At 36.1% G+C, this 24,705-nt stretch overlaps 1 protein-coding gene across 3 annotated transcripts; it reads right to left on the minus strand.

The window, feature by feature from the left end:
- Positions 1-8,231: 8,231 nt before the first annotated feature.
- MS3_00003030 (uncharacterized protein) lies at positions 8,232-23,795 on the minus strand. 3 transcript variants are annotated; one of them, XM_051210706.1, is made up of 12 exons: positions 17,369-23,795; positions 16,525-16,621; positions 16,367-16,485; positions 16,229-16,324; positions 16,064-16,186; positions 15,974-16,018; positions 15,873-15,941; positions 15,736-15,837; positions 15,467-15,701; positions 14,021-14,232; positions 11,737-12,133; positions 8,232-9,282 (listed from the first exon to the last, which is right to left on the minus strand). In XM_051210706.1, the coding sequence occupies exons 2-12, from the start codon at positions 16,532-16,534 to the stop codon at positions 9,134-9,136; spliced, it is 1,557 nt and encodes a 518-aa protein (XP_051070724.1). In that variant the 5' UTR covers positions 16,535-16,621; positions 17,369-23,795; the 3' UTR covers positions 8,232-9,133. The 3 variants fall into 3 exon arrangements, with proteins under 3 accessions (XP_051070724.1, XP_051070722.1, XP_051070723.1); XM_051210704.1 differs by having other exon boundaries at positions 8,232-12,133; positions 16,525-20,866; positions 20,898-23,795; XM_051210705.1 differs by having other exon boundaries at positions 15,736-15,941; positions 16,525-23,795.
- Between the last annotated feature and the right edge of the window lie 910 nt (positions 23,796-24,705).

The raw sequence follows: 24,705 nt of genomic DNA on the forward strand, positions 1-24,705 counted from the left end.
ATTTAGAAGAATTACGACGCCTCATGATGAGAGCCGAATTCCTTCGGAAGTGACGTGGCCGATGCCCCTTCTGACAACCAGAGCGACCATTTATTTAAGTACATGGAATGTTTGTACAATGTGGGACACCGGGAGAGCCTTCCAAATTGCTGCAGAAATGAGAAGATACAACCTAGAGGTACTTGGGATCAGTGAAACACATTGGACACAAGTTGGACAACAAAGACTAACTACAGGAGAGCTCCTGTTATACTCCGGCCATGAAGAAGAAAATGCCCCACATACACAAGGAGTTGCATTGATGCTGTCCAAACAAGCACAAAATGCGCTTATAGGATGGGAATCTCATGGACCAAGGATCATCAAAGCCTCGTTCAAAACAAAGAAGGAGGGTATTTCAATGAACATGATCCAATGCTATGCGCCTACCAACGACTACAATGAAGACGCTAAAGATCAATTCTACAATAGGCTGCAGTCAGTCGTCGAGAAGTGCCCAACAAAGGACCTGACCATTCTGATGGGAGATTTCAACGCCAAGGTTGGAACGGACAACACTGGATATGAAGACATCATGGGACGACACGGACCTGGAGAAAGAAACGAAAATGGTGAGAGATTTGCAAACCTATGTGCCTTCAATAAGCTGGTCATAGGCGGCACCATATTCCCACATAAACGCATACACAAAATCACATGTACTTCACCGGATCACTCTACACAAAACCAAATCGACCATATTTGCATCAACAAAAAGTTCAGGAGGACGATGGAAGACGTGAGAACCAAGAGAGGAGCTGATATAGCATCAGACCATCACTTGCTGGTCGCCAAGATGAAATTGAAACTCAAGAAGCACTGGGCAATGGGGAGGACAATATCACAAAAGTTCAATACGGCCTTTCTTCAGGATACTGACAAACTCAACAAATTCAAGATAGTCCTCAGCAATAAGTTCCAGGCCTTTCATGATCTACTCAATGGAGAAGGAACTACTATGGAGAGCAACTGGAAGGGGATCAAAGAGGCAATCACTTCAACATGTCATGAGGTCCTGGGCCACAAGAAGCACCATCACAAGGAATGGATCACTGTTGATACACTGGATAAGATTCAAGAAAGGGAGAACAAAAAAGCAGCAATCAATACCAGACGAACAAGAGCAGAAAAAGCCAAGGCACAAGCTGAATACACAGAAGTAAACAAACAAGTGAAGAGGAGCATCAGAACCGACAAACGTAAATATGTGGAAGATATAGCAACGGCGGCGGAAAAGGCTGCAAGAGAAGGAAACATGAGACAATTGTATGACACGACAAAGAAACTCTCTGGAAATCGCCGCAAACCAGAACGACCAGTGAAAAGCAAAGAAGGCAAGGTAATCGCCAACATTGAAGAGCAACAAAACAGGTGGGTAGAACACTTCAAAGAACTCTTGAATCGACCAGCTCCACTGAACCCACCCAACATCGATGCAGCACACACGGACCTCCCAATCAATGTTAGCCCACCAACAATTGAAGAAATCAGCATGGCCATCAGACAAATCAAGAGTGGCAAAGCAGCAGGACCGGACAACATCCCAGCAGAGGCACTAAAAGCAGAGGTAGCGGCAACTGCAAGGATACTCCACATTCTCTTCAATAAGATTTGGGATGAGGAACAAGTACCAACAGACTGGAAAGAAGGACTACTGATCAAAATACCGAAGAAAGGCGATCTCAGCAAGTGTGATAACTACAGGGGCATCACTCTTCTCTCAATACCGGGAAAAGTCTTCAACAGGGTATTGTTAAACAGGATGAAGGGCTGCGTAGACGCCCAACTTCGTGACCAACAGGCAGGATTATGTAAGGATAGATCGTGTACAGACCAAATCGCAACTCTACAGATGATTGTGGAACAATCAATTGAATGGAACTCATCACTCTACATCAACTTCATTGACTACAAAAGGCATTTGATAGCGTGGACAGAACAACACTATGGAAGCTTCTTCGACACTACGGCGTGCCCCAGAAGATAGTCAATATCATACAGAACTCATATGATGGATTACACTGCAAAATTGTTCATGGAGGACAGTTGACAAAGTCGTTCGAAGTGAAGACCGGTGTTAGGCAAGGTTGCTTACTCTCACCCTTTCTCTTTCTCCTGGTGATCGACTGGATCATGAAGACTTCAACGTCTGAAGGGAAGCGTGGGATACAATGGACATCTAAGATGCAGTTGGATGATCTAGACTTCGCAGACAGTCTGGCCCTTCTATCCCAAACGCAACAACAGATGCAGGAGAAGACGAACAGTGTGGCAGCAGCCTCAGCAGCAGTAGGTCTCAATATACACAAAGGGAAAAGCAGGATTCTCCGATACAACACAGAATACACCAATCCAATCACAATTGACGGAGAAGATTTGGAAGATGTAAAAACCTTTACGTATTTGGGCAGCATCATTGACGAACAGGGTGGATCCGATGCAGATGTGAAGGCGCGGATCGGCAAAGCAAGAGCAGCATATTTACAACTGAGGAACATCTGGAACTCAAAGCAACTGTCTACCAACACCAAGGTCAGGATTTTCAATACAAATGTTAAGACAATTCTACTGTATGGGGCAGAAACCTGGAGAACTACGAAAGCCATCATCCAGAAAATACAGGTGTTTATTAACAATTGTCTACGCAAAATACTTCAGATCCATTGGCCGGACACTATTAACAACAACGTACTGCGGGAGAGAACAAACCAGATCCCAGTGGAGGAAGAAATCAGGAAGAAGCGCTGGAAGTGGATAGGACACACATTGAGGAAAGCACCCAACTGCGTCACAAGACAAGCCCTCACATGGAATCCTCAAGGCCAAAGGAAAAGAGGAAGACCAAAGAACACATTACGCCGAGAAATGGAGATAGACATGAGAAAAATGAACAAGAATTGGATGGAACTAGAAAAGAAGGCCCAGGACAGAGTGGGTTGGAGAATGCTGGTCGGCGGCCTATTCTCCATTGGGAGTAATAGGAGTAAGTAAGTAAGTAAAAGTAAGTAAGAGTAAGTAAGTAAGTAAGTAAGTAAGTAGTAAGCAAGCAAGTAAAGAAGTAGAGTAAGTAAGTGGAAGTAAGTAAGTAAGAAGTAAGTAAGTAAGCAGTAAGGTAAGGTAAGTAAGGAGTAGTAAGCAAGAGAAGTAAGGCAAGGTAAGAAGTAAGTAAGAGTGAGCAAGAAGCAAGCAAGTGAGGAGCAGAAGCAAGCAAAGAGGCAAGCAAGTAAGAAGTAAGTAGTAGTAGTAAGCAAGTAAGTAAGAGTAAGTAAGTAAGTAAGTAAGTAAGTAAGTAAGTAAGTAGTAAGGTAAGTAAGTAAGTAAGTAAGTAAGTAAGTAAGTAAATCACAGACCGACTTTTCATTCGATTTCAAACTTCTTCCTTATCTAAAGAAATTCATACACGGACACTAAACAATTTGATTAATTTGATTGAATATTCTAAAAAACTGTATCACTTAATTTCTTAAAGACAAAGTAATAAATTTACGATGACGATAGTAAAAATTATGATAGGTACTTATTGATGTTGAACTTATGAGAGAAGGAATATTCATTGATATATCTTGACGTAGAATTTCCATTAAACAAATGTTGTATCTCCTTTCATATTTCCAATAAATTACTTCTTTTCAGCATACTATATAGACATCCTTGTGAGTCCCCTAATGAAAACTAAATGCTTTAACTAAACGACGCCATGAAATTACTACTAATTGTATTCAAATTATACCCATAAATATAGGTCCTATGCTAAATTAGTGACTGTATTTTAAAATGAGTAGAATTAATTAAAATATAAGCTATCGCCTATTTAATCCGAAGCCAGTAAAATATTTATTAAGATCAAATATTTCCATTTCAACTGAACGATTATCCTATTTCGTAACGAAGCTGCAAAAACTTGACAAATTGATTTGATCATTATAATATCTGAAGATCCAAATATTAACTAAATAAGCAAAACACTAATATCAGTATGAGACAATGTTTTTAGCAGCGCTACTGAACCGAGAGAAAGATTCTCTAGATGTCCAACCTCAAGATAGGTAAAATGGATTTCTTCAGGATGAATAGTGTACCAAAAAACCGTGACACTGCGGATCAGTATTAAAATCAGTTAAATGGAACTTATTGTTATATATTAAGTTTCTTGATTACGAAAAAAAACAATTGACAGCGTAGATCGGAGGACATTGTGGAGTACCTGAAAAGATTGTACGACAATCTTACAAAGCGCTGAATTGGAAACTCGTGGATGGGGGCAGCTCACAAATGTGACGCAAGTGAATTCTTATGTCCGACAACTCTGGCTACCTTCGTCATTCCTATTGCTTCTGAAGAGCTAAACATATCAATAGAGGCATGGAATACAGTGAACAGTTAGAAAACAACAGGCCGAACCGAAATTCGCAGATTACTTGGTCCTTCTATCCTACAAACAGCAACTAAATATAGGCGAAGAAAGCCAGGGTCCCAAGGGTCTCCAGAGAAGTAGACCTTATGACCTACAATTAAACACCTCGGGCAGTAACCAAATCACACTTGATGACGAAGCTCTGGATAAGATGGAAGTCTTCATTTTCCTGTACAGCACCAGTGATAAACATGAAAGATATCATGATACGAATTGGGAAAGCAAGGACAACATCCCTACAATTGAAGAACGTCTGGAATTCAAAAGAACTATCGGTCAACATAAGGGTCAGATTTCTTAACACTAAAGTTAAAACGGTCCTACGTTTTGGGGATGACGCTTAGATAACTATCACAACCGTTACCAAGGAGGTACAAGTAATATTGAACATCCTCTAGTGCAAGATATTCCGGGTCCATTAAGCAGGGGCTCTCAGCAGTAAACTACTATGTCATAAAATAAACTATCTTACAGTCGATGAAGGAATTAAGAAAATACTCTGGAGGTGATTAGGTCAAAGTTCACGGAAATGATTGAAAGGCAAGAGCGAATTCGGAATAGTTATGGTATAATGGAAAGAGGCTGACCAAAGAACAAATTGAGCTGTTGGTGAGATGCAGACTTCAAGAGCGTAAATAGCACTTGGGAATAAGTTGGAAAAAGCTCTCCTGATAGAGTTGATTGAAGATCTCTGGTCTATGGCCTATACTATCCAAAGGGTAACATGCTAAATCAAGTAGACAAGAAATATCACCTAAGAAGCCCTCACTAAATGGTTAATTATTGGTATATCGATAGAATTAGTTTAACACAAATGATAACATAGTAGGACTAATCTACTAATACTTTGAGTCAATATTGATGAGACACATGATTATGACGTTTGTCCTATACATGTTGATAATGTCCCGTGTTTTTTAGGCAATTTGTTCTACTTTAATACACAAAGAGTTTCATTGATCACTTATTAATGTTGACGTAAAGTTTACCGAACCAAACCAATTCAATATTTATATCTACGTAATTGCGTGTAATTAAAATGTTTGCAAATCAACACACAGAGTTAGGACAGTTGAAAGTGGGCGAACTTGGAAAATCCCTTAATGTTTGGTTGAAAGACATTAAAACTGATGTAAGAGTTCCCACATATCTGACAATATTTATGAAAGAAAATTTTAAGTGATATTAATTTAGATTTTTTCATAATGATTTTCAGAAACAGTATCTGAAGTTGTCGATTTGAAAATATACTACTCACAAGTAATACAGTTGTTTTAATGAAAATGGTTGTGCATTGCATCACCCAGTTGGAGACAAAATTTTACGGTCTAATTATTTGTAGTATGTATTGTGATAAAACAACCCCTAAAAGTACTACACGATTCAAGTGTTTACACGGGCAGCATGGCGATGGGTTGGGACAAACTTATTGTAGTCTTGTGAAATGGAACGTTCATTTTGCGAAGCAAATATGTCCGTCTTTTTTACAGAATGGAGTTGCTAACGCTACATCCAATCCTACTTTATTAGAACTTGTGACCGTCAGTAACCCTAAAAGGACTGTAGTTGTAGTTACAGTGTTATGTGCCAGATAAAATCTATTAAGTTTGCCTAAGATAAATGACAGATAAATATCCCAATAAGGAAAAGTTCAATGAAGAATCTTACGAAAACCTAGTGAGAAACTACCTTAGCCTGTCTAAGTTGAAAATAAACAGTAAAGTATTTTTTTATTCCAATTTCCATATAAGTCAACCCTGGCAAAATTAGTATAGACGTTTAATATCAAATTAGTAGAACGAAATAGAGATTTCTTCTGGTGAAAATCTGGTTAATATTACCAATCAACATTAAATAAATCCACATCTTCAAAAAAAGAACTAATACAGAAACAAATAAGTGTTTGACAATAACATTTTGTAAACCGATATAAACTAAGTGAAAAGCTTGTAAATATGCTGTTAAGTGAATCTGCACTTAAATTAATATTAGTTTTGAGAAATCAAGTTAATTCAAGTAAAAGGCAATTCAAAAAACCCAGAAAAATAAGTTTACAAATTAGAAGCTATTGAAGAATTATGGGAACGATAATTCTATATAGAGAAAATTGACAATTGCAATCTAGTGAATTGAAATCAGCCTTAACTATTTGTTCGTCTAATCATATAATAAAATTAACACCTGTATTCAGAATTTATCAACTGTTTATAAGTTATTCATAAACACAGTCGGTAACAGCAGCGGATACAACGGAATTGCACTGTCATTATTCGATATCGTGCAGACCGTTAAATTTGAATTGGCTTCTAGGAGCGCCTCGAATGATAGAGCTGTTTTCCCTTCATTTAGCAAGCTGTAGTTCTGATGAATAAAGAAATGCTCGACCAGGCTAATCTTTGCTATTATCATACTGGTTGTATTCTCTACTAGTTCTCTGTCACATTATACGCTTATAAAAGCATTGTTGTTACTAATACACATAAAAATGCCGTATTATAACTTCCGAGAATCGAAAGGTTTGCTGAGATAGAAACTTTGGTTAATTTTAGTTGTGATCCAAAAATTGAGCGACTTATAATGTGACTTTGAAAAAACGTGACTCGTCAGAAGGCAGCAGATACGACTGAATAATAGATAAGTCGAATAGTATAATGTTTTTACATGATTAATTAACTTTTCTAGGTTTGTAATAGGTTCTTGACCGTCAGACCTTTTTGTCAATTTATGTGTATACTAACCCATGATTCAAACCATAAACTGTACTATTGATCCTATTCGAACTCTAACAAAAATAGCAGAGAAATATCACCTTATCCATAATTTTTTTCGCACTCGCTCACAATCATCATTTTCATATTTACAGGCGAATATTGTCCTCAGGAATTCAACGTGAATTGAATTACTTAATGTGTTCTCAACTAGGATTTCTTCACTATAAGGCCGACATTCTGATATGATATCGTTCAATAATGTTCATCCTAGTTTAACATTGGAATCGTTTCTTTGACCCTAATCGGCTTGGTGTTATAATTAAATAAAACCGAATCACGTTCTCTTCTCTTTGATTGCGATTTTGGGAGGAATATTAAAGTTTTGCTGTCGTTATGTAGTAGTAGCAAGAACTGAAGGGATGAACTGTACCCATTTTTAATAAGATGGAAGTAAGACAATAAGAATTTCAAATCACGAAATGACTGTTAGATATTGGAAACTAGGGAGCATCATATAGCCCTTCAGTCTTTATTTGGGACTCGTTGGCGGTGTTCACTCGTGATTTCTCCAGACGTTCGGGATTCAAGGCAAGCGCTTAGAATTCTGACCACTAATTTGGTGTACGGTGGTTGACATTCCTGACAATCATCAACATATAGAATGAAGATTAACTTAGCGTTATACACACAAGTGGATTCCTATAGCATATACACGAATTTGTTGTAATTCGGAGCTTTTTTATTAAAAAGATAACCTAAAAATTAATGTTGTAATGATATCATTGATATTACTTAACAGGAATGCCTTAACAACACACTTGTACTCAAATTCTCATTCACACATTCGACTATGACCCACATTTCTTCTGCGAGTGATAATGGTTGCATCTTTGTGCCTAAACTTAGACAAACGAAACGGGAACCAACCAAATCTTTGGGATTTAGTTGCACAAATTAATAAGATATAATTTCACCATAATATATATATATGATGGAGAATAACCATAAGAACCATTTGTGGACATTCTGGTACATATCGACATACACACCTAAGTGTCATAAGTTTGACTGAATTAACATGCAATCATTTATTTATGAACACCGTAGAACGTGACAGAAGTAAATATCGGTCCTCAAATTACATCAAAACAGGATAGAAATTAAAAAAAGTCTAAGTAAAGATATGCATGATGATAGAAAAGTAAGAAACAGTAAAAGGAACCAAACACAGGGTTTAGAGGGCTTCAAGCATTCTTCTACGCCAGACTGATACCATAAATTGGTTCGGCTATCTCGAACCTGTTACCAACTTACTCAAACATTAATGAATACAACGTACTTGAAGAAGTGGTATTGTGATTAGACAACTGGGCATACAATTAATGGGCTACAAGTTTGAATCTTGTGCCATTTATTTCAGTTTGGGAAGCCGCGTAGTATCGTCAGCCTTCATACAAAGCGTGGTTAAAACCCTTCATAAAATCATGTACTTCGCAGATGAGTTACATGGAATATTGAGGTAGGAGGTGGTTATATATGGGTAGCGTAGGCTTTAACTATTTAGGTTGGTGTAGGTTTAATGTTGAGTCGAATCCAAATAGGGTATGCTGTGGAACACGTTAAAAATAATCTAATTCTGTTTGGGTACAATTTATACTTTTGAGTAATCCATGCCGAAATATTATAGTTATTTTATCACTAACGATATACCCATACCACAGAATTTGAACATACGAAAATACTTTAAAAATTTTCGGCTATATACAATATCATGAAGACACCATATGCAGTAAAATAAAAGTCAGAATAAGAATTGATTTCTTTTATACAATATCGCAATAATGAAATTTAACTGGCATTACACAAATTTAGAGTTGAAGTGAGAATACAAACTATTAAAGATATCCTACTACTTAGGGTATTTATACAGTAAATAATAGAATGTTACAACTAGAAACTATCGGCGAGATCATTTAGGTTGTTCTACATCAGTAAAAGCTGTTTTTAACATAGATTGAATTGTAGTCAATTTTTCTCTTGGTTTATCGAGTATTTGACCGGCTAATTTTTCCGCTTCATCAATACGTTCCCAATTTTTAAATTTTACAACATGTATATCTACATTAATTGAAGAACAAACAATAATCACACATTCAGAATTTCGTTAAACTGTGACCGAATAAATTATATTCTACAAATTATTAAATCTAGGTTTGTGCAATTAGCTTTAAGGAATACATTTTTTATTAGTGAGGAATAATACTACTGTGGTGGTACCCTCAGATTTGAATCAACAGCTTGCAGGTTCGAATTAGACACCATCAAATTCAGTTTGGACAAAAAAAACTGCCGACCCTCACACAAGAAATGAGTAATTGGAAGTCGAGCAAACAAACTTGTAGATAGTTAACAGATTTTCTTAAATAATAGAAAACACATTTTTCCGTCATAGATCTTAATTTAGGACAAAATAATTCCAATTCTTATGATTTCTAAGCATAACCATACTGTAGGGTGACACAATTCATAATCTTTATTTCCTTCATTGATAATTTTAATGGATGAGTATAGGTCCGTAAAGATTCAGTCGTAACTTTCCATTATATTCTTTACAAAAAATAAAACAACTTCAAAATAAGTAATTTTTGTCCTGATTATATATTCATACTTTAAATTTCTCATTCATTTATCACTATTTCTTTAAAGTAATTAGTCCCTTTGATAAATTTCGATAATGTAATGAGAAGACGAAGATTATCAGAACTATGTGATATGTTGCCCCCAAATGCCCTGGTACGGCTGAGAGTGGGAAGAGTCCGCTCTCCCTCTCGAAATGCTCTCACATGGCCACGCGTATATAGCCTCTGCCAGGGTAGTCCTACTCACTGCCTTCTCGTGGCGGAGGTGTTGTTTACGAAAATGAGAGGACGAAAAGCGAATGTCCGGTGCTTTAACCGGATTCCAAACCAATAGTGCACATGGGCTCCAGTATCCTGAAGGAACAAATGGCGTATGAACCAATTGTTGGTCACCGGCTTCCATGGGACTGCATCTCCTTACGATACTCCACTGTTTTGTGGATCAGACCTTTAGGTCAAAGGCTCGGGGTGTGGCCCCCTAAGAAAACCACCTGCTTCGGTTTGGGCACCCGGGCAGTATCACACCCCTGACACATATCGAATGAGATTTGTGTGGCGCATATGTATTTGGTACCTCCTTGTACCTTTGTATGATGTGATATGTTAGCGCAATACATTTCGAACAATCTGATCACACTTATACTTGTTAAGAACATTTTTACATAAAAATAAAGGGTCAACTAGACTGGAAACGGGGTAAGAGGAGACAAGGACAATAACAAGAGTAATAATAATAATGTGGACACAATTTGGAACCTAATCACTATGGATAATAAGCCAATATTACCAGGGTGGGTTTAAGGTGAGAACAAACTGTTTTTGAACATACAAATGGGTTTGAATTTTCGTATGGCTAAGGCTTCCGTAAACCTTAGTATACACCCTTTTATACAACAACATACACCGCTACTTCACTAAATATTTAAGTCAATCAGTGATGAGATATTCGCGTATATACTGGTCAATAAATCACACATTTTCTGCACAAAGCTGTGAAAAGAAAATTATTCGAACGATAAAAATAAAACTAAACATGAACTTTGTGACGACTCTTACTAATAACTTATCACTTGTGAAATGCTAATGAGTGTAACGTAAAATCGATAAGAAAGTATATGTAATAGGATATTTGTTTTATGAACCAATTGTATTCACGCATGTGAAATTCATCAAAAAACTATCACGGATCACAAACATGTATCAATACGATAATTAAGTGAAAAGTGTAGTTACTAATCAATGAGTTTTAAGTGTACAGGAAATTGAAAACATTGACTGCTCAAGTGATTGATAAATGAGTTAGAAGACATAAATTACAACTGCCAACCTGAATGTAAAATTCCGACTGGTCTAGAGAAATAAACTGGAATCCGATTTACGGTAACTAGATCAATGCAACGTTTTAATCTACAAATTTATTAGTCGATGACTTTAATTAATGTAGTAATACGAAGAACTTCCTGATCAGGACTTTTTAAAAGTATAGACTCGTAACAGAAGGCTTTACAAACCAAATGCATAGCTTGACATTGATAGTGAGAAAGATAGATACATGTCCAGTACATTTTCCAACCCAATCTGTGGTAATTATATTTTTATGTTGGTTTCCTCGTAGTAAGATATAATTCAAAAGACTAAGTTGAAAGCGAGAATCTCATTTCACCCAATTTAGTTTCAACAGTGGGTAGTTGTATAATCAAATGGAGACTTGGTTACTGAGTACCACTAACGTGAATAATCAGTGTAATAATATAAACAGTATTAAAATGTCCCAAGTGAGCCTCCTATTAGTCTAAATATGTAATCAATAGGTAAAAAGAAATACAGAGTGAAACATCAAGCTTGATCAATGATACTTGTTAATTTTCTCACATAATATCATGTGTAAAAAACATGATGAAATCGTAAGTATGGTCAAAAGGCAAAAACTGACTTCTTTCGTTAAGGTAACGTTGGACTACAGATAGTCCACGTTTGTTTAATACATCTACATGACCACGTTTTTCAAATTCAGACAAGTCTTTAAGAATAGTTTCAGCGGTTTGACGAGCATCTACAGCCGTATCAGAAATTACACCAATTGGACCACGTTTAATCCAACCAGCACAATACATTGGGCTTAAAGAGAAACTATATGAAATTTGTGGTAGATCAACTACGCGTCCATTATTATCTTTGCAAAGAATCACTCCATGTTGTTCATCGAATGGCAAGTCTGGATCAATACGGACGCCACGGTAGCCAATACTACGCACAACTAAGCCACAAGGTAAAGTTTCTAAGGGTTGAGTATCGTCTATTACACCTTGCTGATGAGGACCGGTCGGACCCTAAGATAAAAATAAAAGATGTAATGTTTTGTCTTGAATCAGAAAAGGCGTCATTTCATTAAATATAAGCAAAACAATTTACCACCAAATGATCTAAACAATGGAAATTGATCAATGCTTATCGGCAAAAATACTAAATTAAGAAATTGAAAAAAAAATGCCAACAGATTGTATTATTTAGTGGATATATGCAGATATTGTTATTACATCAGCTGGAGAAACGCTAAAATTTGAGGTGTTGCTAAGTCCCAGGATAAGATGAAACAACTGTCTTATGTCTTGGTTTTCAATAGTTCTGTGTCTAGTGTTACTTCATGACGAAGACAATCTTTGAAGTGGACCAGTCTGCACAAATCAATGGCTACAACAATGATGGCTATGCACCGTCTCTTCAAATTGATTTCAATAGGTAAGCTTTAGATTCTAGGTGGTAAGAAGATGAATATGAATAAAGACCTAGATAGCCTTGATGGTTACGTAAAGCAAAATAGTAAACAACGACCACATCCTTCTAAAATCAGTTAATATTTAGCGACAAGTATTAGGTTTCAAACATACAGTGATGGTCAGTCATAAATCAACCATTATACATTAATAAGTCAGGCTTCTTTTACGGCTGTCAATAATTAAAGACGTCAAACGACGTATGTATCAATGCCCAGTTAAGTATGAAATTTACTGGGGGCCGTATATTCACACTGCTGATAGATATCAACAAGTATAGAACATGGATCTAAATGATTCCTAATGGTCGCATTCAGCAAAGAAATCAGTAATAAGATTTTTCAGATATTAAGAAAAACAGATTTTTAAGAGAGGATAATATGGAGAACTAATTATTTTGTCTAACTTCATTCCTGTTCGGCTCATTCATAGTTTTTTTCGCAGACTTTCTGTCATGAAACAGTTAGGAAATAATAACGAATTTAATTCATAATCCAGTATGACAAACTGAATTCTGTTTTCATTAATAAGATACTGGATCATAATTTGTGGTGAGAAACAAGTATTCCGTTAACCACAAGAATTCAGTGACTTCTCTTTCAGACGACACCCACTGATAAGTAAGTAGTAATTATGACGTCGAGAGAAACATTTTGGTTTAAGAAGATAGACATAAAGATTTCAAGTTTTTTAAATTCTAATATAAGAAATTTTTATTCATTTTCTTATCGAAAACATCGTTCCCGATTACGAAGTTTCAGAGTTTTTAATTACCATTAGATTTACATAGGCTTAGATTGTCAAAATCTGTTTTACATACAGTGTGAAAAATTATAAATAATTTAAGCATGTGAATTAAGGAGGATGAGACTAAATTTACGATTAATAACAATAAAACTTAAGGAATCTAACGCAAAATCACCGACAACGATTTTATATGTATACTTTCAAGATGGAACATGAGAGAATAAGCAGTTCTAAATATAGCATTCTACAATTCGTGTTAATTTACTAGAATCTATTTTACACTTGGAACTTCGTAGCCCGAATTAAAAGAGTTATATGATATTACATTGAATGCATAAACTTCCACACAATACTCTATATAAGTGTGTATAACTTGATTATGATTTATTTGATTTCATATTGTAGGTGCAACTCATGAAGATTGATGGGAACGTGGCATGAAATAAAGCAATGCTTAGGTGTATTGGAAGACCGTCGCTCAAAAGGAAAGGCTATTTACGCATCACCGTTTTGCATTCTTACGACTGAAATTTAAAACTTTAATAAATGGTGATATGAAATTATCATTTTATATAATACATGGCTCTGTAATCACACCTGAAGAGACGAATTATAAGTATATTATAAATCAGTATAAAAATGTCGGTATAAATAACACAAATATTTACTTTTAAATCTCACGGTTACAACACTTACATTTAACTTAACTGTTGCTAATTTTATGTGAGAAACTATGGAACGATTTTTGTCAGAATGATGTTCCCCATAAGAAACAATTTCTTTTGGAAAACGTAAGAACTGTAAATTACAATGATACACTGGGTATGCTGTATGATTCGTCTTGTGATCGGAAGAATTATGCATTTTTAACAGAAATTCTGTTAAACGACGTCGAGGGCGAGGAAGTTCTGTAAATTAAGTTAGAACGTCAATATATATGCCGTTTTGAAAAAAAATGTTAAAGGTAGGTTTTTGAAATCATATTCAAGGAAATCAAAACTGAGGAACGAACAATAATGGTTTCAACTCAGCTTAAGCTTTTCTTAACTATCTATTACACATTTCTAGAACCGTATTCAGTGACTTTGGATCCTGTGAGAAATTTTATAAGTCGGGTTGTGATTATTTTTTAGTCATTATTAAGTCTTGGTACTTCTTAGGTCAAATATTTACTTATCGGAGTATTTACAATTATACGATAAAAACTCAATTTGAGGATAACGATTTCTGGAAAGAACAAGTAGAAATGTGGTAAACTAGTTATGCGTAAAATTGCAGGCTAGCCAACCACTATTTGAAATAAATATACACCAAACATTTAGATTTTTGACATAGGTGTTCCTGGTAGTAACGATCCCTTCCTCCAATTTTCCGTACAATTATCTCTTATTTGAAGGCGGATTGGCGTTTAACGATGAAGTGTCTATGGTAAGTGTAGAAACTAAGAAATTAGGGATGATTTGGACATGATTTTATTAATCTTAAATACAAGCACTGCTTCAGGTAAAGTTTGCATTAATACATAGGGCAGGGACTCCATTTTATTGAAAACCTGAGTTACCCTAGGAAGGTTGTTGACTAAAGAAATATATATAGATTAATTTTACGACAGCAAAATGACACATAGTGTAGATGAACCAACTGACTTCCTACCAAAAAATCAATCTACTACGGAACAGTGTACTTTTTTATCCCAGAGATAAAACTATTGTTAACGGCAGATAACATGAAATTTAATGTATTTCATCACAAATATCTTCATAGAGCAACTTTAACGTGGCAAAGCTATCAAATTAAGCTAGATGATAAGTTTTGTATCTAAACATGGAGCACCTTCTTACAGCAACGTTCAACCGGTAAACCCATAGCCCTGATAAGACGTAATTATACACGAACATTCGAGGCTAATCTGATAGATAGAATTTCCTATTTATCAGTATGGGGTTGTGAAGATTGTCGAGTCTTTGATCGTTATCATGAATCGATCAATGTTAGACCACCATTGGAAACCTGTTTATACTATTCTTCACGAAAAACTAGGTATATTTTCTCTTAGATAATTGATGAAGCCAACCAAATAAATAAAATATCAGTATTTCCAAACTTAACTGCATAATAAATAGTACTGTTGGTAAGTATTACCTGATAACAACTCTTGAATTTGATCAGATGTCCCCATAGTTACAGAGAATACATCCTTTGGTAGTAAGTTTATGAAACATTTAGACTGAGATGAAGTTATATGAAGTTTTGAGAGTTCGCGAATTTCTTTTAGAGTAAACGCCACATGTAAAGGACCTCTTCGACCAATTAAAATGACATTCTTAACTTTACTTTTTGATAGACAATCAATCACAGGCTCTGGTATATCGGTAGACTAAATGTAAATCCATAAATTGCAATTTAATTACCCTTAATCGATCAACTGGAGAAAGAAGAATCCGTGCAACATCAACTGCTACATTCCCCATACCAATAATAGCAACTGTTTCACAGCTGAGATCAGGAGAAAACTTATTAAACGTAAATTTTTTAAAATGCTGTTTACATTGACGTTGCTGGGTGCACCGTTATACCATCCTACTAAATCTTTAGCAGACAAAACACCTGGTAAATCCTTTATCTGTCAGATATCTTAAATGAATATACCTCTCCAGGAATATCCAAACGCCGATCAACAGCAGTACCATAAGCCTTGTAAAATAGAAAATTTATCATACTATGAAAATAAAAGCAAACCCAAATAATGACTGAATAAGCTTCTTGTAATTCTCTCAGTCTAATATCTCTTCCAATGCAAACATTGCCCAAGAAAGAAAATCGTGTATTCCTAGCAACATCTGTAAAAGTATTTATCACATTCTTGTATTAAATAACAGTAAAATAAAAATTAGCCGACAATACTTTTACTTCAGGATGATCTGGAGCAACACCATAACGGACTAGACCAAAAGGCGAAGGAAGTTTTTCAAACATATCGATATGCACACCTGGATGGTTCTACACTTGTTCGTTAGTTAACTTGATCAATTGAATAATTACTTTTAGTAAGGTCTGAGCAGTATAAAATGCTGATGGGCCACTACCAATGATACAAATTTGAATTTGACTTGAAAATTGTCTTTTTAATAGACGAAAAGGAGACTTAATGGCTGAATTAACTTGTTTTAAAGTTCTGTAAGATAAAATTTTATATTTACTTAGCCTCATTGAGAAAGAAATGAATTGATTATGAGGAGCGGCCTTCTTTTGTTAACAAGAAATGAATATATCGACTGTACTTATCATGTAGTCCATCTGAAATAAGTAGGAAAAACTCAACAAATTACACAATTAAAGCACAGCTCGTTTATAATGTAAAAATATCTGTTGAAATTTCGGTAAAAGTGAAGATGCTATTATTAGCTTCAACCTCACTATAGTGCATGAGGCTTTTGCTAATCTCTTCTTCCCTGTTCCGCTAACAAGATTAAGAAGTTTAGTTGTGAAAAAGCCTTGTTGATTAAGACAGTAGAAATTCAAAAATGCATTTAAGATTACCCATAATATGTCGATTACAATTATTATGATTTGGGAACTGAGTAGTTTTGAATGAACACAAATCATAGTGAAAGTCTATGAACAGAATTCACACTAAATAAATTGGTGCGAAGAAAACTCATTTTAAATTGGTTTTGACTTTCTTCCTCCAAAGTTGTTTGAAGATCCCATACCCTCAAAATTCACCTAATAGAGTTGAGTAACCAGGATGTATAGTTGACTCTCACAATGTATGGATTATGGTCTAGTACATGAAAGTGCAAGTAGTTACTGAGTTACATAGCTATTCAACTGTCCGAAGACAGAGGGAAATCCTTAAAACTTTTATCATGAGTTTTCCACCTAACAAGTACAAAGAACTTCAGAATTATGAAGTTTGATTTCAGGTTGTTAAGATAGTTGAGCACATTGAGCGCTTCGCATCTCTAGTAAATTACATCAGTCTCGATCACCAAATAAATTTCAGCATGAATACACAATTCTAAGTAACCGGTATCAACTTACATTACCTTCATTGTTGGAAAAACTGAATACCTTTATTATTTTTGAGGAACAGTGGAACAACATTGTAAATCAAACTGAGTGTGTAGAGTGGGATCTGAACTTGGAACTTAATGATTGAAATTCAAGTCTTCTGAGTGATAACCCAATTCACCTGAAAAGGCTAAGTATATATAGGAACAGTATGTAGGATTCTTGAAGTTCAGTAAGAATCGATGATCTTTGGTGAAAGCATTGGGCTATAAAAACATAAGGGGGTTGAGGAGGTGATGAGCTTTAACGGAATAGACTGATGAGATTGAGAACTTATATGAACTGAGATTATTTTATCGGGAAAGCTCGGACTAAGATGAATTATTAATTTAAAAAGTTAATAACAGTTAAATAGCAGGGAGAAACTGTTAACGTAGTGAATGCATTTCACGAGAGAATCTGGTTTTAGACTGAGTAATCTCACCTAAAGTAAATTTCAACGACACATATGAGTAGCTTTCTCCTTATTAATGGATTATCCTAATGATTGGTGGATATTAATTCACTTCTTTATACTTTAGAAAATCCACTGGTTTTATTATTTAGGCCAGTTTTAACCTACTTTAATTTCTACAAGTGAAAATTTGAATCGACGAACTAATATGCTTAGAGCTTAAGTTTGTCAAGGTACACTTATAAAATATAATCATACGAAATTCTTTGTTTAACACTTATGATTTAAATGGCCATAAAATAGACAACCTATCCATCATTTTTGAAGTCTTGTGACACTTAGATCTTAACTAGTTTCTAAGGTACATATATACAATGCTGCTGATGCTTAGAAATCATTCTTGAAGATGTTAATAGTACTTCAGTACGTACTGGACTAATTCCAAGCTTTAGTATTTAGCAAGACCATATTGATTTTAAAATGGTTGTTGATCCGTGTTGTGATTCAATATAAAAACGAAGTGGATTTTAGATCTGTCATCAATCCACAAAAGATCGTATATGAATAGTGATACTATTTTAAAACTCTTCTAAAAAGATATTACTGAAGGTTGTCCTATATAATTTTAGTGGTTATTTTCGTGCTCCTTACAGCACACCGACGCCTAAATTCGAAAACTTACAAAGGGATCGTCAGACTAAGTAGCCAAAACGGATATCCGATATGGACAAATGAGTGATGGAATACTGTTTATAGCTGGATCAGCTCATTTAAGCCATTAAAACAGATGGTTTGTGGCTCAGTGTAAACATGTGAAATTCGGAAACAAATCATGAACTTCTAAAGGTCAAATTGATAGATTGGATTAAGCGTAACTAATCAAGGTAGATACATCATTGAGGATTATGACATAAGCTACAACAAGCGTGAAAACGAGAACACCATTAGCTAAGTTACAGTTGATATTTTTGATTTAGCATTCAACGACAATTGATTTTTTCAATGTAAACGCAGCCAAAATTCCCACCTTTACTCTTAGTTTATTGTAGTTTGCTTTCTAATTCTAGTAGTGTCAACAATTCAGAAATTCTACTCTTATGTAAGGGATCATTTTAACCGGATCAGCTTTAATATTCAAAAGTCGACAAAACAAAAGAATAGTATTCAGCAGAAGAAATCCTAGCAATGGCGGACTGACAAAAAAGCTATCGATTCAAGGTACTACGAAAACTTTGGATTAAATTTTACTTAAATTTAGGGCTAACCTGGAAAATACAAATAATTGTCTTCATGTACCTTTTTGTAGTAATAAACGGTAAGCATGTAAGTAAAGAGAAGTAACAAACAATTAATACGTTCTTTGAATTGAGCTTTTAGTCATGTTTATATGGAGCTATTATCTGTGTAACTGTACAGTAAGCCTGACTAATTAAAATATACTTTCCGAATGAACTTAAAACAACCGCAACGAGTAGTCAATCAGTTCCTGACTAATCGGAAAAGACCTTATATGTGGATAATTTATGGAAAATTCAACAGCAATATTGCAAAGTGTCAACCGATGTTATCTAATTAATAAGTCTATTGATTTTTTCTTACGGTTACTCCACCCATAACGATAAACTCGTCCCAGTGGATACCGTCTATCTTCTCGAACCCTTTTAAGGGCCTAAACGGACTTCCAAGATTCCTCATATTTTTCTTAGTTAGGCTCAGATAATTAGGTTAAGGGTTGGAGTCTTTTGGTCCGAAAAGAATAGGAGGCTAAGTGGTCTTTGTTAGTCCTGGCAATGGTGATCTCTCAGTTGATCAAACTTAATTTTGAAAGCGTCGACCACGTGTTGAAGTAACGAATCCCACTCGTTGATGATTCCATGGGAAAGTCGATAGTCAACTGACAAGTAATTTGTTCTGGGCTTGTGAATTTTCTTAATGTCCTCGTAAATTCTGTTTTGAAAGACAACAAAAATGAGGGCATATCAGATGCAAATTTACCATTCAGTAATTTGAAAGCTGTGATCGATTCGCCTCTGGTTCTTTTATATGATAATGTAAGTAGGCTTATTTTAACCAATCGAACATCATACGGGAGATTTGCTATTCCGGGAGTCAGCTTAGTTGCAGTTCTTCGAGCCTCTTCCAGGAGCTCACTGTCTGCTTTTAGGCAAGGGATAGCTGCTTGTATGCAGTACTCGAGTTTATTACGAACGAATACTGTATACGAAGTTAAAGGTGTTTTAGTATCGACACAGCTGAAGGTCCCACGTATTGACCATAAGATTCCCCGGCTATCGCATGGCAGTGTGCGGTAGTTTTTAAGTTTTCGCTAACGATGACTTTCAAGTTAATGTGTCTGGACGACAGATAGCTCACTGTTATCCATCGTGTATGTATCGACCACCGACAAATTTTAGACCATTCAGATAATTTCTCCAGGTCATTTTGAAGCGCCGAACAATCACCTTTACTTTTTATCCCTCCATATCTTGACATCGTCAGCATATAACAAGACCGATGATGAGAGACTAGGAAGGTCATTTCATAGAGAAGGGACAACACTGGTCCCAAAACTATACAATGAAGCACTCCACTAAGCTGTTTCCCAGCTAGACAATTTCGAGTTCACCCGTACTCTTTGTTGACGTCCAACTAGGAAGTCCCTTATCTATATAAATAAAAAGCCTCTAACCCCGATATAACTTGACTTATATGACAGCCAGTTGTGAGGAACTTTGCCAAAAGCCTTGCTGAAGTCAATGTAAGCTACGTTTATGAGTAAATTTCGGTATTTAAGAGCGTACCAACTTTCACAGGCTACTAATAAGTTAGTGGAACATGAATTACCTGTTCTTAAGTCATGTCGCTTTTCAGAAAGAATCCGGTTTTCGTCGAGGTACTTAAACAATTCCTTCTGAATAATCTTCTCTAAAATTTTAACAGTCACGCTGGTTAGGCTTACGGGTCAATAATCCTCAGGTTTATGTCTTGTACCTGTTTTGAAAACGAGACTTACTATGGCATTCTTCCAGCCTTTTGGTAATCCACCCTGGGATACAGATAGATTAAAACATGTGCTTAAGGGATTCGCGAAAAAATACTCCTTACCAAGCTTTTCTTCTTATAAGCTTGTAGACTTGCGGAGGGTCGAGGCATAAATATTTCGAGCTTCCCAATATTGAGATTGTCTTGTCAGCAGCGATATTTTTCCCCTCTTATAGAGAAGGGTGCAAATCTCTTTACTGAACCACGGTGGAGTTTCTCAGACCCCTTGGTGTAGTCCAAGGGATATGTGGTGCAGTGACTTTTATGTACGAATTTCTGGATGCGTTCCAAGCCGTTTCACTGGAGGACTTTGGTCTTAATGACCGGGCTGGTCAACGAGTTTCTATTCGAAATAATTTTATGACGGTTCAGTCTTCAGATTTTTCAAGTCTACCGTAGGTGCATTAAAGTTTCCTACGATTAAACACCGATCACTTGATGACCAAGAGCTGAAACCGTCTAACAAGACTTTACTCACTTAAGTTTGGACTTCGGTAGACTAAAAACAATCAGCGGCTCTTCCCTTTTGTATTTCAAGTGGCAATTAACTAATAAGCACGTCCCACTTCTATAGGACATGTTATCAATAACGACAGATGGGATAGTATTTCGAATGAATGGAGCTACTACTAGTCCCCTACTGTCTATAGACTGCAGCAGCCAAGTTTCTGGCTTGGTAGAGTCTATCTGTAGCTCCGGACATTTGCATAACAGATTTGAGGACCATTTAAATGGCTCCATGATGCACCCAAAGTGGCTCCAGAGCCTCACCACCCGAAAATTTACAATTTTAAGGTCATTATTTCCACCATCTAACCCTAGTTTTACTTCGTTTTCAACTCATCTTTTTATATGGTCCGCGAGCAGCAATTCTTTGAGGACAAAAATCCTGACCCCTTTAGTTTATGTCCATTCCATTCATTAAGACCACCTCTAATCCAATTTCCTTTTCAGGTACCTCCAGAACAACCCTTCCACGGTGTGGGCATCCGGGAAGTAGTAATCGCCCTCATATCTCTAACAGCACTCAAGACCACCGTAGTATCAAGTTCCTTTCACTAATACTTTTAGAAGCCTGGTTTAATTGTTTCAAGTCCATTTGGCTACCCAGTCTATAAACCCTTAATAAGGTGACTTTGGAGATATCCTGAGGCGTTAGCTAGTTTAGTACGTATTTTACCAACTCAATGTTATGCTCAAAACGAGTTCTGGGTTCTGAGCTTTCACTTTCCTTGACTCGATTGAAGACAACTGACCTTTCAATATGATCAGTCTTCAATTTCTCAGCTGCTATTTCAGGGACAAACTTTTCCTTAGCAACATTAAGTCGTTTTTTATGATTGATCTTTACCCATCCATCTACATTCATTGGAGTAGCAATTACAGTCGTGTTACACATACAGTAGTATCCTGGATAACTGTCGATAACTTAGGTAGTTAGGTTGTTGTTTTTCTCGCTAGAAATAGACCTAGCCTTGCGACTGGGTCTGCAGGTGTTTTTTGTCCGCTGCCATTCGAAGGGCGAGGAGCAGAAAAACTTCCTTTTTTGAGCTTTTATTTCTAACAGATCTCTTTGAACTCTATCCTCCCTCAATCAGTCCGCGTAAGTTAATCGACTCTGAATTTATTTAAGGTAACTTTACATCAATTTGTATGTCGACCGAGAGAGTACCATTTAATGTCTCAACTACGCTTGTTAATACTCCTTTTAGCAGCAATCACCATTGCAATGGCTTCGCGTCCGAACAGCATTGCTGACAAAATCAAATGCAACTAATTTTACTAAACCCTTCGAAAGCTACAAGCGTTAGATTCGTGATATTATCATTTGCACTCATTGCACTGCATGATGGTTTGCACAGGGTATAGACAGTCTGGGAGTTGACAATTGCTTTTTTACACTGCCCAGTTGTCAGTCAGAGGTTTTAAAAAAGAAACCACACAAACAATACCCAGAGACAATAGAAAGTGATCACTATAGAAAAGTGAACTGAGTTGTTAAACCAAGGGTAGAATCAAATACAAGAACTACCAATGTACTCAAAAGTACAGTTGGTAGATTACTTTTTAAAAAAGGTACTTTGGGAGATTACTTTAAAATAAACCCAATTAAAACGAAAACAGTAGTCTCGATGCGTAGTAAAAGGTCAAAACAAGAAAACCAACCCAGCGAAAGAAAATACCAGTCCTTTTTAAATAGCACGCGTGGTAATACGAACATAAATTGGTACGTAGTCATACTGATTCATGAACTTCATGCGATAATATGGGAGAAACTCTATAATTAGCTTATATACAACATTCAGGACTAAAGGTCAGGATTCTGGGGTCGAGTCAATTACATACAATTGGTCATATACAGTCTTCAGGGACAGAGTGAAGTGTTTGTAATCATTTTTACTACATGGTATTAATTAATAGTTCTCATGAGAACCATTTCTTGAATAAAGCTGCAGCTTTCTTCAAGCGTTTTAGGCAATATACAAGTGTGATTTTACTTTTCATCACATTGTAACGGTTCACGTTCCGCCTGTAGGCACTTCGGTATTAAAGGGGAGTGCGGAGTAGTGCGTGGACAGAGCTGGAAATGAAGCATAGTTGACAGCACAGTGGTAGCACAAAACCCACATACACTCAGTAAGGAGATTAACAGACCTCGAGCTCCCAATTTTGGGGAAGCAGCTATAGTGAACTTTGGGGAAATGGCACAAAAACTCCAAAATTTCCACAAACATTGGTGAAGGTCACTTGACTTCGGGAGTTTCCCCAAAATACCCCAAAGATTTCCCAAGACTTGGGACATTAATCAGTGGCAATACAAGTCAAAAATGAAAAAAACCTAGAGATTAAGACTGGAATTAGGTGGAATAATGCTTTAAGCACAATACATAACATAGAACCTTAGTTGTACGCAGCGGTCTAAATGACCCTAAAATGCATTTGTACAGTTGTCACTTAAAAATCGAGCCAGATATCTGTCTTTACAAATCGATACTACTGACTTTGAATTTTCTATGGACTAGCTTATTTCTTTACTAATCCGAAAGTATAGTATTGTCAGATTATATAAAAATATAATAGTTACCATTACTTCATCTGACACCAGACGACTGATCATTTCGTATTTATGTAATTTGCGTAACTTATCTTCAAGCAATAGAGGAATGATCAGTAGATAGTCGGCTAAAAAGCAACATGTAAAAACGTCATGTTATGAATATTCTGTCCCATTTGACTCAAGGTGCATTCATCCTCTATGGAAATCCGCCCCTGGTTGTTTCCTCATATCGCGATCTCGGGCTCGTAACCACAGAGAACTGAGACAGCAGATCAAACAATATGGATGATGTGGAAAACACAAATTTACCCTTTATGCGAAGACAACATGATTTTATCACCTCAGATTTGTTCCGAACGATGTTTGAGACGTACGTACGGCCTCAATTTGAAATCTGCTTTTTGAGCTTAAAGAAAATCAAGTATACCAAGCCGCTTCAATTCGACTAAATTAACGGAACATCATCACTTCTCTCATGGTGACAACCATCGAAAGACTGCACACGAAAGAGCGAACGTCTATTCACGCCCTCACTATTCTCATTAAGGCTTGCCCTTATTATGAATATTCTCCCAGTCGAAGTGACCACATCTCCATGAGTGAATAGCTTTGAGAGAAGACTTGACAGATATACTCACTTACAGACTACCACGGTTGTGTATATTGCTTATGCTGACAGATATGAGTAATACGTGGTAGCAATAATGCATTCAATCTATGATTTTAGTATTTTATCAAGGCACTGTGTAAGTTGCATGAAACAATATATCGGTTTTTCTCACCAAGTTTCCGTTCATTAAACCATCTCCTTCG

Source organism: Schistosoma haematobium, chromosome ZW (assembly GCF_000699445.3).
Source record: "Schistosoma haematobium chromosome ZW, whole genome shotgun sequence".
In the NCBI taxonomy this organism is placed as follows: Eukaryota; Metazoa; Platyhelminthes; class Trematoda; order Strigeidida; family Schistosomatidae; genus Schistosoma; species Schistosoma haematobium.

Bases quoted from the DNA above. Each gene is read 5' to 3' on its own strand.
- MS3_00003030 (XM_051210706.1), bottom strand. The intron at 15,702-15,735 runs GTAATTAAATTG...ATTTACATTTAG, and splicing joins CTCCAGTTGATCGATTAAGG to TCTACCGATATACCAGAGCC. The intron at 14,233-15,466 runs GTAATACTTACC...CTTAATTTACAG, and splicing joins AATTCAAGAGTTGTTATCAG to AACTTCCTCGCCCTCGACGT.